At 39.9% G+C, this 18812-nt stretch overlaps 1 protein-coding gene across 2 annotated transcripts in view; it reads left to right on the top strand.

Annotated features, from left to right (window-relative positions):
- The window catches only part of pipox (pipecolic acid oxidase), a 70243-nt gene that overhangs the window by 36356 nt on the left and 15075 nt on the right, over positions 1 to 18812 (top strand). For both annotated transcript variants that reach the window (XM_063031918.1, XM_063031917.1), the window contains exons 4-5: positions 6286 to 6468; positions 14506 to 14658. In XM_063031918.1, coding sequence (XP_062887988.1) covers positions 6286 to 6468; positions 14506 to 14658 — 336 coding nt within the window. The remainder of the gene's footprint in view (positions 1 to 6285; positions 6469 to 14505; positions 14659 to 18812) is intronic.

Genomic DNA, 18812 nt, shown 5'->3' with positions numbered 1-18812 from the left:
TTTAAACTATGAGATTAATTTCTGCACAATGTTTTGATTTATTCATCATTAAAGAGTTGTTTTGGATGCTAGTACTAGAACATTCTTTCAGTAACTGGCATTCTCATGTCTAGTTTACATTTTCTTACAGTGGTACCTTTCTGTCCTGAGACATTGATGCCTTGGATTTTGCAATTGTGTTCACTGTCGACTCCAAAGGAAGTTATCCACAAAGACTAAGTGATTAGTCTGATGAGAAATTCCCCTTTTCTTGAAAGTTGTTTCAGTCAGACTCAGATTTAGATGATGTCTGATGCTTAGTGACAATGATATCGTCAAGCTAGATGTTCAACCAATCTCATTGAATAATTCTCACTATTATTTTGTCCAACTTATATTGAGCAAAGAGCTTACAGCATATGAAATTAACAGAGGCAGAAGCACCTATATAAAGATACTTTATTTGCAAGATGTGTGGTTTTTATAAACTAATCAAGGGAGTGATAATCTAGATGTAGATTTCAGCGATAAAGACTTTAAGGACATTAATTGTGTTTTAGGGTATTAAGAAGATATCTCATTCGGTGAGCTGTAACACTAAGAACAAACTTAGTTTGTAAATAGTTGAATTTTTCATTAGTGAACCAGTTTCTGCTCATTACACTGAGAAAGTCAGCAACAACACACTCAATGAATCAATGGCATCAGCTACTGGTTTTCTGTGTTTCACTACAAGTCTACATTCTTCATCAGTTCATACGTCCTGTATTATAACAGTGGGTATTAATAGCAGAAACAGAATACTGCAGTGCTACATTTATTCTATCCTGACTTATGGAAGTGAATGCTGGACCATTTCCCCAGCAATGGAAAAGAGACTAGAAGCAGCTGAATTATGGTTCTACAGGAGAATGTTAAAAATATCATGGACCACACACACATCAAATGAAGAAGTTCTCAGAAGAGCCCAAGCAGTTAGATCACTCTTACCAACAATAAGAGAAAGACAACTCAGATTCCTAGGACACATCATGCAGAAAGACGAACTAGAAAAGCTCATACTCTCTGGAAAGATCGAGGGGAGCAAACCTAGAGGAAGACCTCGGCTTCTGTACAACAAAAGCATAGCCAGGTGGCTACACATCGAGGAAATGGAAATCATCCAAAGAACGAGGGATAGATCTATATGGAAAACCATGGTCAGCAATGTCCGCATCGGATATGGTACCTAGACAGACAGACATTAATAGCCTCACTGTTTCTGTCACCAAAAGTTCTAGGCTGTTAGTGTTTGCATAAGCAGGCTATAACTGTTCTTCAATGGAGTTTTATATTTGTTTGCCTTCATTGGAATTATCAAAGAACTTTATTTGTTGTATTTTAACCCATATTTTATTTTTAATTTTTATTTAAAGATACAGCACAGAACTGGCCCTTGCGACCCCAACAAGTTGCGCAGCCCATCATCCCACCTATTTAACTCTAGCCTAATCACAGGTCAATTTACAATGACCAATTAGCCTACTACCCGGTAAATCTTTGGAATTTGGGAGGAAACCGGAGCATTCAAGCACTTACAGGGAGAGAATTAAAAACTCCTTACAGACAGCGTTGGAATTGAACTCTGAACTCGGATACCCCAAGCTGTAATTGTGTCGCGCTAACTGCTAAGGTAGTAAACAAACGGCTCAGAATTTTTAAATTGTACAACAAGTCCTATATTTATAAGTAAGTTTGATTAATCAGTTCCTAACTATACAAAAACCGATGCGCTTAATTCATTGTAAAACCATAGCCATAGGAGCAGAATTAGGCCATTCAGCCCATTGAGACTGCTCTGCCATTCAATCATAGTAATTTATTACCGCTCTCAACCCCATTCTCCTGCCTCCTCCCTGTAATCTTTGATCCCCTTATTAACCAAGAACCTATCAACCTCCACTTTAGATATGCCCAATGATTTGGCTACTACAGCCATTTGTGGCAATGAATTTGACAGGTTTGCCACCTTCTGGTTAAAGAAATTCTTCCTCATCTCTGTTCTAAAGGGAAGTCCCTCTACTCTGAGGCTCTGCCCTCAGGACCTAGAAACCCTAACTAAGGGAAGTATCTTCTCCACGTCTGTGCTACCTAGACCATTCAATATTTGGTAGGTTTCAATAAGATCCCCTTATTTTTTTTAAACTCCATTGAGTATAGAACCAGAGCCATCAGCTGGGCAATAATTAACACAAAGTTAAAATAATGGTGTTATTTCAGTAATATAGCTTTATTTCAACCTTAAAATACGGTTTTCAGAGTTTCAGATAGAAATAGATTCTGAGCCAGCATGGAAATAATTTGTATTTTTCTGAATGTTTGAGGTCTAATTTTTGAATGAAAACCATGTTGTCATTGTGTGAAATACCTTGTGGCTGCCTCTTGTAAAGATGGGAGCACTTCCTGACTTTGACCTGAGAATTGAAGACTCAGGGTTAACATTGTGCTGTGTTTTATTAAGAGGAAGAAGAGGAAGAAAGTTGTTAGCAGTGACACCAGGTTCTTGGCAAAGCTCTATACCAAAGTCGGTATTCCATACCTCCTCTGAGATACCACTCTTGTCCAGTGTTCCCTCTAATGTGTAATGACCAGTGTGCACAAAGATACTGTGCTGTGCAATTTTTTTGCCCAGTGACAACAACTAATTTCTTCAGTAAAAACAGTATAAATAAGCCATTAAAATCTACAGACAAATCATCACAAACTCCGTGTTGTCAACTCCATCTCATCAGAAACCGGAAAAGGAACTGTGATTGTGTACGATTGTGAATTATATTTCATGAGGTAGAGGGTGACAACCTTTTGTACGTGGTTATATGTTCCTTTGTGCGCTAGTAGCAAAAGATATGTGTGCACACATCTTAAAGGCAACTTTGCTTCTGTCATTCTTGCATTCTTTTGAGTCTGTCTGCTCAGATGCATCTGAAGAAACCAGTTTAAACTTGGTTTCAGTCCTCCATGGTTACTAATCTGACTTTTTGATGTGAAATTTGCATGGCAGTTCAGTTACTTAGTACTATAATTCCCAGACTCTGTACAATGTTGCACGTCCTCTCGTGTTTATCCCTCCTAATCTAAGTGGAAAGAGCCTACTCGCGTTTACTCTGTCTATACCCCTCATTATTCTGTAAACCTCTATCAAATCTCCCCTCATTCTTCTACGCTCCAAGGAATAAAGTCCTAACCTGTTCAATCTTTCCCTGTAACTCAACTCCTGAAGACCCGGCAACATCCTAGTAAATCTCCTCTGCACTCTTTCAATCTTACAATAGTTAGGTGACCAGAACTGTACACAATACTCCAAATTTGGCCTCACTGATGTCTTATACAACCTCCCCATAACATCCCAACTCCTATACTCAATACTTTCATTTATGAATGCCAGGATGCCAAAAGCCTTCTTTACAAACCTGTCTACCTGTAACGCCACTTTCAGGGAATTATGTATCTGAATTCCCAGATCTCTTTGTTCCTCCACACTCCTCAGTGCCCTACCATTTACTGTTTATGTCCTACCTCGATTTGTCCTTCCAAAATGCAACACCTCACACTTGTCTGCATTAAATTCCATCTACCATTTTCTGGCCCATTTTTCCAGTTGGTCCAGATCCCTCTGCAAGCTTTGAAAGCCTTCCTCGCTCAACAGAGACGAGTAAGAATTTCTTTAGCCAGAGGATGATGAGTCTGTGGAATTCATTGCCACAGACAGCTGTGGAGGCCAAGTTATTCGATACATTTGAAGTGAAGGCTGATGGGTTCTTGATTAATCAGGACATCAAAAGTTATGGGGAGAAGGCAGAAGAATCAAGTTGAGAGAGATAATATATGATGAAATGGTGGAGCAGACCCAAATCTGCACCTATATCTTATGGTCAGTAACTTCTCTGGTATTACAAAAGCATAGGTTCATACTGCAGGTAACCAAAATATTAACAAATGCGTGGTATGTGGATAAGCTGCATAATTTTTTAACCCTTTCTTGGCCAAGCTTCCCATCATGCCATCTGATAACTGTTTACAGCTGTTCATAAAAATAAAAATCAAGGGATTTGTAAGATATTGCACTGTCTTCTTCCACAGTCTGGAGCTCGAATTGGAACTCTAACTCTGAATCTAAAAGAAGATGTGAAGAAACTGCTGTCAGGTCTCTGTCTATTATAACCTTCGGTCCCCAGGTGCTACTCGCCTCTATCAACATGAGGCTTGTTATTAAGTTTAAAAAGATGGGAAGCATATTTGTTGATGCGGATTTTCCTGCACTGATATATAAAAAGATAATTGATTTTGTAAAAGTTAGTTTTTTATGTACAGTAAACATCAGCTCAAAAAATACATAAGCCTCATAATAAAGTTTACAAGTCTGCAGAGTCCAAGCAGGAGTAATTAATGTTCATCCTGTGGTTAGATAATATAAAAGAAAATGAGGCATGACAGTAATGCCAATACAGAGCCTGCATTGAGCAGATTTAATGTTGCTTCTGATTGTGCTTAGAACTCGATTGCAAAGATAACAGGAGACATAAAAGACAACAGATGTGAAGCAACAGATAAACTGCTGGAAGAACCCAAAAGGTCAACCAGTATTTGTTGAGGTCTACTGCAGGATTTTGGCTTGAAAATTTGACAGTTCTTTTCCTCCCAACAGATGTCGCTTGACCTATTGAGTTCCTCCTACTGATTGTTCATTATTACATCTAACAGCTCTTGTAATATGCAATGAGTACAGTGAAGCCAAAGCAGATGGGGATATGGAGGGGGTAACAGAAGCCATGAAAACTATCATAGAGAAGAAGAGAGGAGATAGAGACTTTATAAATGGCGTGAGAGCCTCTGGCAGAGGCTCAAGCACATTCTAACCACTTTGTAGGTTAAAAAGTGAGAACATTCAGGAACATTTATTACCCTACAACCATCAGGCCCCTGAACCAGCATGGACAACAATAGTCACCATTACTCTGGACTGATCCTATGACCTACAAAGTCACTTTCAAGGACTCTTTAGAACTCATGTCCTCAGTATTATTTTTCATTTGCACAATTGGTCATCTTTTGTACATTGGTTATTTGTCAGTCTTTGTTTATGCATAGCTTTATTGTAAATTCTATTGTATTTTTCCTCTGAAAATGCCTGCAAGAAAATAACTACTTTGATTATATATTTACTTTGAATGTTGAACCTTGGAGACAAGCTGGTCTGTGTTTGAAGAAAGGGGAGAATGTTGTAGTGACACAAAGTGCTTAAAACTTCCAGTGGCCATGAAGCGGATTGCTGATGGTTTCTTGCATCTAGGTTCAATTTTGTTCATTTCATGTAGATCATATGAATAGTCAAGGACAAAATTGACCCATTATGGCAGAGGTACCAAAATGTAAAGTTGGAGTATGTTCACAACTGGAACTTCACTAACATATGTTAAAAGTATTGATAAGCCTCCTCACAGTGCCACCTTCAGGCAAAGCAAACATGAGAAGTTTGAAATGGGATCTTGAGTGTTTGAAATGGAATGCTTTGATCTGCCTATCCATTTTAATATAGAACAGTGAACTTGAATTATACCTCAACTTAATACATCAAGATGTTGGAGCCTAGATTTTTATATACTTGATCCTAGATTTGATCTTAAGTGTCTTTAAATATCAGTATCAATTTCTCATATGAATCTTGCATTTCTATTGCAGAGTTTCAATATGTGTAAGAGATACGAAATACATTAATAACTAGCATACTATTATCTAATTCTGCTCCAGAAGGAATCAGAATTAGGTTTCGTATCGTTATCATGCGTCATGAAGTTTGTTGCTTTGTCACAGTAGTACATTGCAATGCATAATAATAAAAACTATAGATTACAATAAGTATATACAAAAAATTAAATTAAGTAAGTAGTGCAAAAATAGAAAGGGAAAATACTGAGGTAGTATTCATAGGTTCATTGTCCATTCAGAAAAGTCATGGCAGAGGGAAAGAAGCTGTTCCTGAAATGTTGAGTGTGTGTCTTCCTTGATGGTAGCAATGAAAAGAGGGCATGTCATGGGTGACAAGGAGTCTTTAATGATGGATCGTACCTTTTTGAGACATCACCTTTTGAAGCTGTCCTGGATACTGGGTGTCTCGAATGTGAGAAAAAGGCAATAATTTAAATGGGGTAAAGAAATTCTTCAGTTCTTTAATATAATAAATATATTTTCTGGATGATGGAGAAATAATTATTAGAAATAATGACGAGTTTTCCATGATTTCACAAGAGAGAATTGAATCGTTTGCAGGATTTGTTCCGAAGATATGGAGGAACCATTCATGATGGTGAGAAAGTTGTTGAAATACAGCCTGGTAGAATGGTTACCGTGACAACCACCAGAGGAATTTACAGAACAAAAAATCTGGTGATTACTGCTGGACCTTGGACAAATAAACTATTGAACCTTGTGGGACTACAGCTTCCTCTGAAGGTATTTGATGGATCTTAAATTCACTCTGTGCTAACATCATCCTTTTAACACTGTTCAGTATAAAATGACCTCCAAGTACATTGGTCCAATCAAAGCTACATGATCATGGAGCACTCCAGAAATCTTGTTTGGACCTAATATACCTTGACATTGTTGGACTATTGATAATCAATTGGGATTTAGCACTGAATAAACTTAGCAATTAGCAGTGGCTGCTTTGTAATCATTGATCCTTGCTATTGATGCTCTTTCCATCAGCTGTTCACAGAATCCTAGCCACCTGCCACTGGCATTACTGATCCCAACAAATTCCTTCAGTATTAAAATTCTGCATTTTAGATTGGCAGGTGCGGGGAAAAAAATATTCTACCTCCTTAGAATAAATAAGTTACCTTTATAAATGCTGTTGTTGAGAATCCTTGCAAATCTGTCCTTGTGCATATATTTTGGCTAAATGCAGTGGAAGAACAAAGTACCTTTTTTTTAGTGTCTTTCACAACCTCGAGGTATTCCGTTGCTCTTTACAGCTAATGAAATAAGTGTTATAACATTAGTGTTTTGATTTAGGAAGTGCAGCTGCCAATTTACATACGGGGAGCTCCACAAACTATATGACAACATAAATAGTTGTGTTGACGTTGACTTGGAGATAACTGATATTCTGTTCTTCAAAATCATATAAAGGCATCTTTTCCATCCATCTGCAGAAGCAAATGAAGCTGTTCTTTATCCACTTAAATGAAGATCCTACTGTTGAAAATGTGGCTGTGTTATTCCCTCAGTACTGCACAAGTAAATGATAGCAATAATGTGTGAAAAGTTAATAATTTGAATATGTCAAAACAAATGTATCAAAATATTATCCTCCAGGTAATTCTTTAATTCCCGTTAAAACCTCACTTGAACCTTCAACTTCCGACATAGAGACTTTGAGCTGGTACATAAAATAAAGAAGGTAGATATTGCAAGATGAAGTCAGGAGATTCTCCAAGACTATTGTCTTAACTTGGATATACAGTCATGTACAAAAGTCTGAGGCATATTTATGCCCAAGACTTTTGCATAGTACTGAGTTTCTTGACATGGAGCAGAAAACAAGTTAGTAAATCTGTCAGGAGCAAAGGATGTTGGGAATGGCGAGGGTGGAGTGCTGTGGGACAGGTGGCAGGAAAGGAGTGCTGGAGCGAGGGTGTAGTGTGGGTGCAGACACACCCAGCCCTAAGACAACAAGCAAGGTAATTTGATTCCAAACAATTGGTTTATTGATCATTACAGAATGTCTCTCCAGTGCCTCCTACTCCCTCCCCGCTCCCTTCCCCTTTTCCTAGCCATTGTTCCCCTCTCCCTGCTCCCTTTCCACTCTCAGTCCACAATAGAGGCCCATATCAGAACCAGATTTATCACCACGCACGTATGTCCTGAATTTTTTTTTTGCAGCAGCAGCTCTGTGCAATGCATAAAACTACTGCAGTACTATCCAAAAGTCTTAGGCACCCTAACTATATACAATATATGATTAAGACTTTTACACAGAACTGCAGCTGATACTTAATGCTCAAGTTTCACAGCTAGGGTTCATAACAGCATCTGAAACAATGAGTAAGATCATTAAAAATTTCCTGGTGTTCTATTTTCTTCTCAGTGTTAGTTAAGACCATATAAATGAATGCATTGCCAACCAAAAGTTGGAGGAACTCAGCAGGCCAAGCAACATCTATGGGAAGAGTACAGTCAATGTTTCGGGCAGAGACCCTTCAGCAGGTCCTGCTGAAGTGTCTTGGCCCAAAACATTGACTGCGCCCTTTTCCATAGATACTACCTGGCCTGCTGAGTTCCTCCAGCATTTTGTGTGTGTTACTTGGACTTCCAGCATCTGCAGATTTTCTCTTGTTTGACATTCCCCACCATCTTATTGTTGCCTAATTGTGATCAACTTTCCCAGCATGTAAACTATATCCTTCCCATCGTAAGAACAGCAGTGTCGCTGTTTAGAAAGAGGAATGCAACATTGATTTTCTTTAGTCTCCAATCACTCGCCCACTCAAGTAATGAGACCTTGCAGATGTTGCGTATGTATGTTCGATCTTTGGCTGTGATTACTGATAGGTGCACTGTTCAATTCCTGGTAACTGCAGATTATCCAGTCTTTGCTCTACACTGGTGCACATACCCCACCCATGTTGTGTCAAAAATTGGGGAAACCCTTTAAAAGTTTGGAGCAGAAGCAAAATGATTTTCAAGTTTTTACTTTTTTGTGGGCTTTGAGTGTTAAAATAATAATAGATTTCTGGCAGTGTATGTTAATATAGTGGTGTGCTATGCTATGTAATGAAGCATAAGAACACTCATTTGTTTCCTTAATAATGATAAAGTCTTGGTTTGAGAGGCGTCATTAGATAAGCCACAATGCAGAAAACAGGTGCTTTTCCAGATGGAGAATGAGAGAATGTTGCCATTTTTATCTCTTTAGCTGCTAATTCTGTTTGCAAAATACCCTGAGATTCAGGCAAAGCGAGACTTACAGTATGCCCATCTCAGCATCTCAGCATGGGAACCAAATACGCTCAGTTACTAATAAAGTGGACACTGAGTGTATGTTCATGGTCTACTGCTCCTGCAGCCCATCCACTTCAGGATTTGGTGTGTTGTGCTAGTTATTGTTGCCTTCCTGTCGGCTTGGACCATTCTCCTCCAACCTCTCTCATTAACAAGTCTTTTTCTCCCACAGAACTGCCACTCACTGGATGTTTCTTTGTTTTCCGCATCATTCTCTATAAACTTCAGAGACTATTGTGCATGAAAATCCCAGTAGAGAGCAACAGTTTCTGAGATATTCAAATCACCCTGTCGGGCACCGACAATCATTCCATGGTCAAAGTCACCTGAATGATATTACGTTTTATAACTCTAGAAACTAATCAGAAAGAGACGCACTGGAACTGGGATATTTGTGTACTTAATTTTTTTTTTCATTTTTCTCTATGAGATGATCACATCTGACATGGTGCCATAATAACATATGCCATTTACATACTTCTTACATATAACCCAAAGTGAATAATGTAAACAAACAAAGAATGCTTAATGAAACAATATATTTATGTTACTCAAATATTACTGAAATTTTGAATACACAGCAGATGACATTTCTTCCCCATTCTGATATTTGGACTGAACAGCAACTGAAGCTCTTGACCATGTCAGCACGCTTTTATCTGTTGAGTTGTTGCCACATGATTGACTGATTAGATATTTGCATTAATGAGCTGGTGTACAGGTGTGCCTAATAAAGTGGCCACTGAGATTATACGATACACAGTTGAGATGAGCTTCGTTCTTTTCTTGAAGCAACTTAAACCATGATATAACCTTGTCTCATCTGCATCCACTGAAAGGTACCAATAGCATAGAAACTCTCACCATGGCTCTTCAAAACAACTTACAAAATGGAACAGATCCTTCAGCCCTTCTACCACCTTGGGCAAAGTTTTGACATCATTAATCACAAAGGAATATAAAACACAGGATAATCTATATTCATGCACAGCACCTGTGGAGAAAATTAACTACATTTTTAATCCACAGTAGTAATACTGATCTTCCTCTTAGCTTTAGGTGATCACCAGATGCATTTATGTTTGGTAGAGAAGGACAACTGTACAAAATAGAGTTGTCGTGTCAGCTGTTAGTTGTGTGGAAAGACTGCCCATGCTGTCTGAGTGACAAACATAATTTTAATTGGCTCTCCATTTATTCAAGAGGCATTTGCTGCAGCTCTTACCTTATTTCACAGCTTTTAAGTTCCTCATTGTTTATGTTCTCAAGGGTTATGGAGAAAATACAGGATAATGGTGAGGATCGACAATGATCTTCCTCTTTGGCGTATGAGACCTAATCCTACTCCAATTTCCTATGTCAGGACCTCTCACTACATAATTTTAGGTTGGAAAACACCCATAAGGCATAGGAGCAGAAGTAGGCCATTTGGTTCAGAGACTCTGCTCTGCCATTCTATCATGGCTGATTTACTATCCCTCTCAACCCTATTCTCCTGCCTTCTCCCATAATCAAGAACCTATCAATCTCCACTTTAAGTATTCCTAATGACTTGGCCTCCACAGATACTTGTGGCTATAAATTCCACAGTTTCACTACCCTCTGGCAAAAGAAATTCTTCCTCATCTCTGTCCCTCTATTCTGAGATTGTGCCTTCTGGTCCTAGACTCACCCACTATAAATCCTCTCCACGTCCACTTTGCTTAGGCTTTCCAATATTTGATAGGTTTCGATGAGATTTTTTTCTTTTTCATTAAACCACAGTGAGTACAGGCACAGAGCCATCAAGCATTCCTCATACATTAACACTTTCAGTTCCGGGATCATTTTCGTGAACCTCCGCTGGACCCTCTCCAATACCAGCACATGCTTTCTTAGAAAAGGGGCTCAAAACTGCTCACAATACTCCAAGAACAGTCAGCGTTACATTCTTGTTTTTATATTTTATATTTCCCTGGAAATCTAACAAAAGGCAAACTATAAACACGAGGAAATCTGCAGATGCTGGAATTTCAAGCAACACACATAAAAATTGCTGGTGAACGCAGCAGGCCAAGCAGCATCTCTAGGAAGAGGTACAGTCGACGTTTCGGGCCGAGACCCTTCGTCAGGACTAACTGAAAGAAGAGATAGTAAGAGATTTGAAAGTGGGAGGGGGAGGGGCAGATCCGAAATGATAGGAGAAGACAGGAGGGGGAAGGATGGAGCCAAGAGCTGGACAGGTGATTGGCAAAAGGGATATGAGAGGATCATGGGACAGGAGGCCTAGGGAGAAAGAAAGGGGGAGGGGGGAAGCCCAGGGGATGGACAAGGAGTATAGTGAGAGAGACAGAGGGAGAAAAAGGAGAGTGAGAGAGAAAAAAATTAATTATAATAAATAAATAAATAAACAGATGGGGTACGAAGGGGAGGTGGGGCATTAACGGAAGGCACAGAAATCAATATTCATGCCATCAGGTTGGAGACTACCCAGACGGAATATAAGGTGTTGTTCCTCCAACCTGAGTGTGGCTTCATCTTGACAGTAGAGGAGGCCATGGATAGACATATCAGAATGGGAATGGGACGTGGTATTAACATGTGTGGCCACTGGGAGATCCTGCTTTCTCTGGCAGACAGAGTGTAGGTGTTCAGTGAAATGGTCTCCCAGCCTGCATCGGGTCTCGCCAATATATAGAAGGCTGCATTGGGAGCACCGGACGCAGTACATCACCCCAGTCGACTCACAGGTGAAGTGTCGCCTCACCTGGAAGAACTGTCTGGGACCCTGAATGGTGGTGAGGGAGGAAGTGTAAGGGCATGTGTAGCACTTGTTCCGCTTACAAGGATAAGTGCTGGGAGGGTGATCGGTGGGAGGGGATGGTGGGGGGGGGAACAAATGGACAAGGGAGTCACGTAGGGAGCGATCCCTGCGGAAAGCAGAGAGGGGGGGAGGGAAGGATGTGCTTAGTGGTGGGATCCCATTGGAGGTGGCGGAAGTTATGGAGAATTATATGTTGGACCTGGAGGCTGGTGGGGTGGTAGGTGAGGACAAGGGAAACCCTATTCCTAGTGGGGTGGCGGGAGGATGGAGTGAGTGCAGATGTGTGTGAAATGGGAGAGATGCATTTGAGAGCAGAGTTGATGATGGAGGAAGGGAAGCCCCTTTCTTTAAAAAAAGGAGGACATCTCCTTCATCCTGGAATGAAAAGCTTCATCCTGAGAGCAGATGTGGCAGAGACGGAGGAATTGCGAGAAGGGGATGGCATTTTTGCAAGAGACAGGGTGAGAAGAGGAATAGTCCAGGTAGCTCTGAGAGTCCGTAGGCTTATAGTAGACGTCAGTAGATAAGCTGTCTCCAGAGATAGAGACAGAAAGATCAAGAAATGGGAGGGAGGTGTTGGAAATGGACCAGGTAAACTTGAGGGCAAGCTGAAAGTTGGAGGCAAAGTTAATGAAGTCAACGAGCTCAGCATGCATGCAGGAAGCAGCGCCAATGCAGTCGTTAATGTAGCGAAGGAAAAGTGGGGGACAGATACCAGTATAGGCTTGGAACATGGATTGTTCCACAAAGCCAACAAAAAGGCAGGCATAAGCTGGGACCTATATGGGTGCCCATGGCTACACCTTTAGTTTGGAGGAAGTGGGAGGAGCCAAAGGAGAAATTATTAAGAGTAAGGACTAATTCCGCTAGATGGAGGAGAGTGGTGGTAGAGGGGAACTGGTTAGGTCTGAAATCCAAAACCATATTTCTTTATATTTAGTTCATGGATACTGTGCCTAAATTTGCTGCAGTTAAAAAAATGCAAGATTTAATTTAGGGATGCGCCGCTTTCCAGCAATGGGAAAGATGAAGGAAGACAAGATGGGAAGTTATTAACTACTGGCTGTCAGTTCTTATTGTATGTTGAGACTATGAGAAATGTGGCTACAAATAACAGGCAAGAGTTCCAACTGCAATGTTTGTTTAAAAAAAATGCTTCAGTATGGAATGTTTCACCCTTCTCCTTGACAACGGAATTGCAGCGGTGTCAGTGGGGAGTTGTGGGCATTAGTCGTTAAAACAGGGATACTGCACATGCAGAGGAACAAGACAACGTCTGCTTGTAACCATTCATCTTGGTTTCATTGCAGTGACACTTCAGAGTGTTTCATTTTACTCAAAGCACAGTAATTTTCCAAGAGATTGTTCAGCCATTCCAACCAGGCAATCTACGCTTACCAGGGTAGTCCATATTTATGCTTTTACAGGAGGTTGTGTAAAAAATCTAGCAGAGCTGCCACATTATAGAGTGCTTTTGACTTTCACATGTACTTTATTAGGTTCGCCTGTTGTTAGATACATGGGTTATGACCAAAGGGAAAATGGATGGAGTCATTTAGCACTTTAGCGCAAGGGTGTTTGTTAGGTGCGTCAAAAATCAAACTTGCAGAAATCAGTGAAAACAGTGAAAAGAAAACAGCCAATATTTACAAAATGGTATCTACCAGAAAACATGATAATAGCTGCAGATTTTGTCAGTCCAATGTGAACTCCTGGCAGCCCCTACCTCTCTCTCATTAAGGGCAGTGATCTCCCTTTTTTTACACACTAGGCCATACCAACTTTAATTACTAATAAAGTTAACTTAAGAGTTACACATGAATTAGAATGTGACACACCCCACAAAGTAGTTACAATCATATTACAACGTAGACAGAAGTGTCTACCTTACATACAATATACAAGCAACATGTCGGCAAAGAAATGGAATATTCTGCAGTTTTTGGTGGGAAAGGCACCATAAAGCCAACCCCAGTGCATCAGCTCGGTTTAGGACTCATTATGAGAATATACCGGGGAAGAGATTGAAGCGCGTACACTCAGCAAACAACAGCAGAATGACAAGCAATGCTTGTGTGAGTGTAAGGAGTGTTTTTACAGAGTGCTCTCCGTCATACCTGTACACCTCATTAATGCAAATAGCTGATCAGCCAATCAAGAGGCAGCAATCAATGCATAAAAGCATGCAGACATGGTCAAGAGGTTCAGTTGTCGTTCAGAATGGGGAAGGAATGTGATCTCAGTGACTTTAACCACGGACTGATTATTGGTGCTAGATGGGAAGCTTTGAGTATTTCAGAAACTGCTGATCTCCTGGGATTTTCATACACAGCAGTCTCTAGAGTTTACAGAGAATGGTGCAAGAAACAGAAGGCATCCAATGAGTGGCTGTTCTGTTGTGAGAATGCCTTGTTAATCAGAAGAGTTCAGATGAAAATGGCCACATTGGTTCCAGCTGAAAGTGAGAAAAAGAAGAGCATCTCTAAATGTACAACACATCAAACATTGAAGTGGATGGGCTCAGGACACCACAAATGTACATGCACACACTTGCTCCCTAGCTTCTGTATTATCCTGTGTTTCTGTCTGATCACTCATGAATACGTTGTTGTGCAGCAAAATCATGTGTTTCATTGGAGAGTTTACCATCTCATTTATCGTGTTTCTAATCTTGCTAGACCCTGAGGATTGTTGTTTGCTACTGGAAGGAGAAAGTCCCTGGAACGTACGGAATTTCCAACAGGTTTCCGTGTTTTTTGAGGATGATCAACAGTTCAGTTCAACATCAATTCTATGGACTTCCTTCTAATGAATATCCAGGACTTGTGAAGGTTAGTACATGGAGATTGTTCTTCATTTTGATGTGAAGCCCATTGAAGTTACAGCTCTGACTGTAGATCTGAAATGGCTGATAAATCCTCAGTAGAGAAATATTATTAAAAATGGCATGTCTGCAAGGTGTAGAAACAAGTATTGATACGTACATAGTCTTAATCACACACAAATCTAAATGGATTAATGAATGTGGAGGTACGACTACTATTTGGTGTCTGATTTTTACAATGGAGAACAGATGAATATGTACTTGACAGATATAGAATTTTACCCTAGACTTAAGCTCTTCTATTGGATTCTCACGCGTCTGAGAACAAAAGTTTATGTCACATAAAAAGTGATTTTTGTTTCCATTTTATTGTCTTTTTATACATGCTTAGCTTTACAGTTTAATATTGGACAGATGACTAAGATCCCACCACCAGACAATTTAGTTTAACTTGATTGTTAGTCCATCTACAAATATTCTGAATTTACTCAACTGTGTTACAAATTACTTAAGCTATACTTTTATTACAAATACTTAATTAAACTGATAAAGTACTTGCCATAGTTGTTCTTCTTTGCTTTTTTCGGTCTCTCCAGGTAATCCCAGATAGCCTCGATGATGTTGAGATCAGGGCAAGGCGGATGCTATACCACCTGAAACCATGTAAAAAAAATCTAGAGTGTCTTAAGTAAGATTTTTGTCCAGTACTGTAGTGCTCTGTCTGATAGATTGGGCAGAACATGCTTTGAGATGACTGACTAGGCTAACGCCTCCTTCATCTTCAGTTCAACTAAGTCTACTCTTCAGAATGCAACCAGTTCGGATGATCACACCTCCTGCTCTTTACTCCCATTTTGCACAATATGAGCACACAATCATTTCCTGACTGGCTACCTAGCCCGGGCTGTGCCATTATATCTTTACTGTTAACAGCTTGGCCTCGACAGTCAGTGTCCGAGGTGAAAGTATCTCAGCTAAATCATCTGTGGTGACATTTAATAGGCCATTCATTGCCTGTGAATTGTAAACTGTCCTTAATTGTGATAATGTGTGATGGAACAATCCGAGGTTCTTGCCTACTGATCTTCTATAGTTATACACTTATCTTCGAGTGAGAGTTCTTATTTATCTTTCTATTATTGACAGAACATACAGCATGGAATAGACACTTACAGCCTTTCAAGCCACACCATCCAGCAATCCCCTGATTTAATCCTAGCCTAATTATGGGACAATTTACAATGACTTATTAACCTACCAACCAGTACGTCTTAGAGCTGTGGAGGGAAACCAGACCACCCGGAGGAAACCCATGCGGTCACAGGGAGAACGTACAAACTCCTTTCAGGACAGCAGCGGGAATTGAACCTGGATTCCCCGAACTGTAAAGTGTTGTACTAACCACTACACTACCAAGCCGCCCACTTTTTGCATAACCATCTAGAGTTGGAAGGATAATTCCACTGAATATTGCTATCCAACGTTCAGCTTATGCTCCTGATGTTTTTGTATGTTTTAAAGAATATGCATTGATGCTTTCTCTAAATATAATAGTGTAGATATTAAGGAAGAAAGATTTTTTTTAAACTTATTCATTTACAGGATGTGGGTGTCGCCAGCTAAACTGGCATTTATTGCCCATCCCTAGTTGCCCTTGAGAAGGTGGTGATAAGCTGCCTTCTTGAACCACTGCAGTTCCTAAGGTGTAGGTATACCCACAGTGCTGTTAGGGAGGAAATTCCATGATTTTGACCCAGCGACAATGAAGGAATGGTGATATGTTTCCAAGTCAGGATGATGAGTGACTTGGAGGGGGATTTTCAAGTGGTGGTGTTCCCAGCATCTGCTGTTCTCGTCATTCTAGATGGCCATAGCCGTACAATATCAGTACCAATATCAATATCCATACAGTGAAATTAGGATATTTTAAAAAAATTATATGTGGAGGTTCACTAAACACATGTATGTGCACACTCACACCTACCTGCACGTATGTGTGCACATGCAATAAATAAAAACAAAATCCAGCTTTTATATTGCCAACACCTAATTTCCTTATCATGTATGTCATGTAAAGAGAGAAGTGGAAATCTTTGGTTGTTTACAAATCTATTACTTATGACACTTTGTTGCCAGTACTGCTTTTCTACAATCAGTTCTTCAGGCCACATTTGTAATGGAAATGGTAGACCCCAGTGATCCTCTCATGCTTCAGTGCATCTGTTGCTAGAGTGGTGCTGTAGTGGCTTGATTTTGCATCACCTAATGCTGATGATGATGAATTCTTCACCCTAGCCAGCTTTCCTCTGATTTTTAAATTGCTTCAGATTCTGTAATCTGGCTGGAAATGTTTAACATTAAGTATTCCAATAACTAGAAGGAAGTTATTATTGAAAATAGGATCTCAGCTGTCCTCAGTTTTGCAAAACAGTTCTGACTTCTGGTTTGGATGTCTGTATACAATCCCAGAAGAAATCAAGTGTGTGACTGTGTGTATGAGCATTTTATTAACTTGTTTAGAGATGCAGCACAGTAACAGGCCCCTCTGGCCCAATTACACCCATTTGACCAATTCACCTACTAAACCATACCTCTTTGGAAAGTGGGAGGACACTGAGGTACCCGTAGGATACCCATGTGGTCACAGGGAGTACGTGGGAACTTCTTGCAGACAGCGACGGAATTGAACCCTGGTGAGTGGCGCTGTAAAAGTGTTACGCAACCATGCCACCCCACAGTGAGCATGTTGCACAAGCACGTTCAAAGTATTTATGTATTGTCATTGGACATTAGAGAGTTAAAGGCAGCGGCTTTGAACACACTTTCTGCTGAGATTAATATTTAAATCCAATCCTGATGAATAAAATGAAAGATTCACGTCTGTGAGCTGAAAGGATCCTGAATGTAAATGGGGTGGGAAGCCTCAACTCATTTCATTGCTGGGGTAGACCCAGACCACACGTTTCTTTTCCACAGCGGGATGTTAAATTGACTGTTTTACTCAGAAAAGCAATAAATGTAATTGGTGTGGGAAATAAAAGTGTAAGTGTACTACACTTTTCTCTGAGATTGGAATTAAGGCTTGTTGGAGAAGATTTGCTGTGTATAATATTGGTAAGGAAATGTTCAACGAAATACCACCTTGACTGCAGGAAGCATACCAAGGCATTCATTCTTTATAAACCATTTCAATACTCACATATAGCTTGTAAAAAATAAATGTTTTTACACAATTCACAGGCTAAAAATAGACAGAGGCAACTTGGCAATGAGCCACCCAAGATGAAAGGGTATCTAAACCTGTTTCATGAGGAAGATAGAATTATTACTCCAAAAATAAATTCTGGGAATGCTTGAAACCTCTTGTATGTGAAGAGTTAATAGCTCCTCCGTCGATTTGATTATCACACATTACATCATTTTACACCAGCAATCAAAATCGACTTGAACGTTTGCTCTTGATGCTGGAATTCATTGCAGTAACTATTTTTGTATGACAGAGAAATGTTCAAAAACTGTATTTAGCCAAAATACAAAGCAGCTCCTCCTCTGCTATGGTTGGATACATTCCCAGTAAACTTCCTGTTTCAAGAAAAATTGCCCGTACCCAACATAAACAGTACATATAGCAGCCTGAATCTTATTCATTTTCTGCATCTGTGGTAATGAGCTGGAGTCTCCACAGTGACAGTGATTGAGTGAAGATCTTTTACAGCCTGGTTGGTGGGTGAGACTTCTCACCTTGCTCAAATCTGACAGTTGAGCTAGCTCGTTGTGCAGCTATCTGTCATAAGAATCACTAAGTGACATTAGTTTTAACAAGTAGAGGGTCCAGTATGGATAGTTTCTCCCATCAAATTGTGTTGGGTGGAGGACTGCAATTGGATCTTGTGTGTTTCCTTGATAATTGTATACATTCATGTCATTCTTTTGGGTGTGGAGCTGTGTGTTTCCTGTCTTTTGTAAGACATCATTCCTGACAGTAAACAGGATTGCACAGAGAATGAGAATGCCATTGTCTCATTCCTGGGCCAGATACATGAATGCAACAATCATTCATGAGATAAAAATTGCTGCCATCTGTTAGCTTGAAGAGCCCTGAGGGAATTCAGATGGTGTAGCTATTAACTGTACCTTATTTACACTACATGTGACTTAGAG

Source organism: Mobula hypostoma, chromosome 23 (assembly GCF_963921235.1).
Source record: "Mobula hypostoma chromosome 23, sMobHyp1.1, whole genome shotgun sequence".
Lineage (NCBI taxonomy): Eukaryota > Metazoa > Chordata > Chondrichthyes > Myliobatiformes > Myliobatidae > Mobula > Mobula hypostoma.
This window is presented reverse-complemented; position numbering and strand designations above follow the sequence as displayed.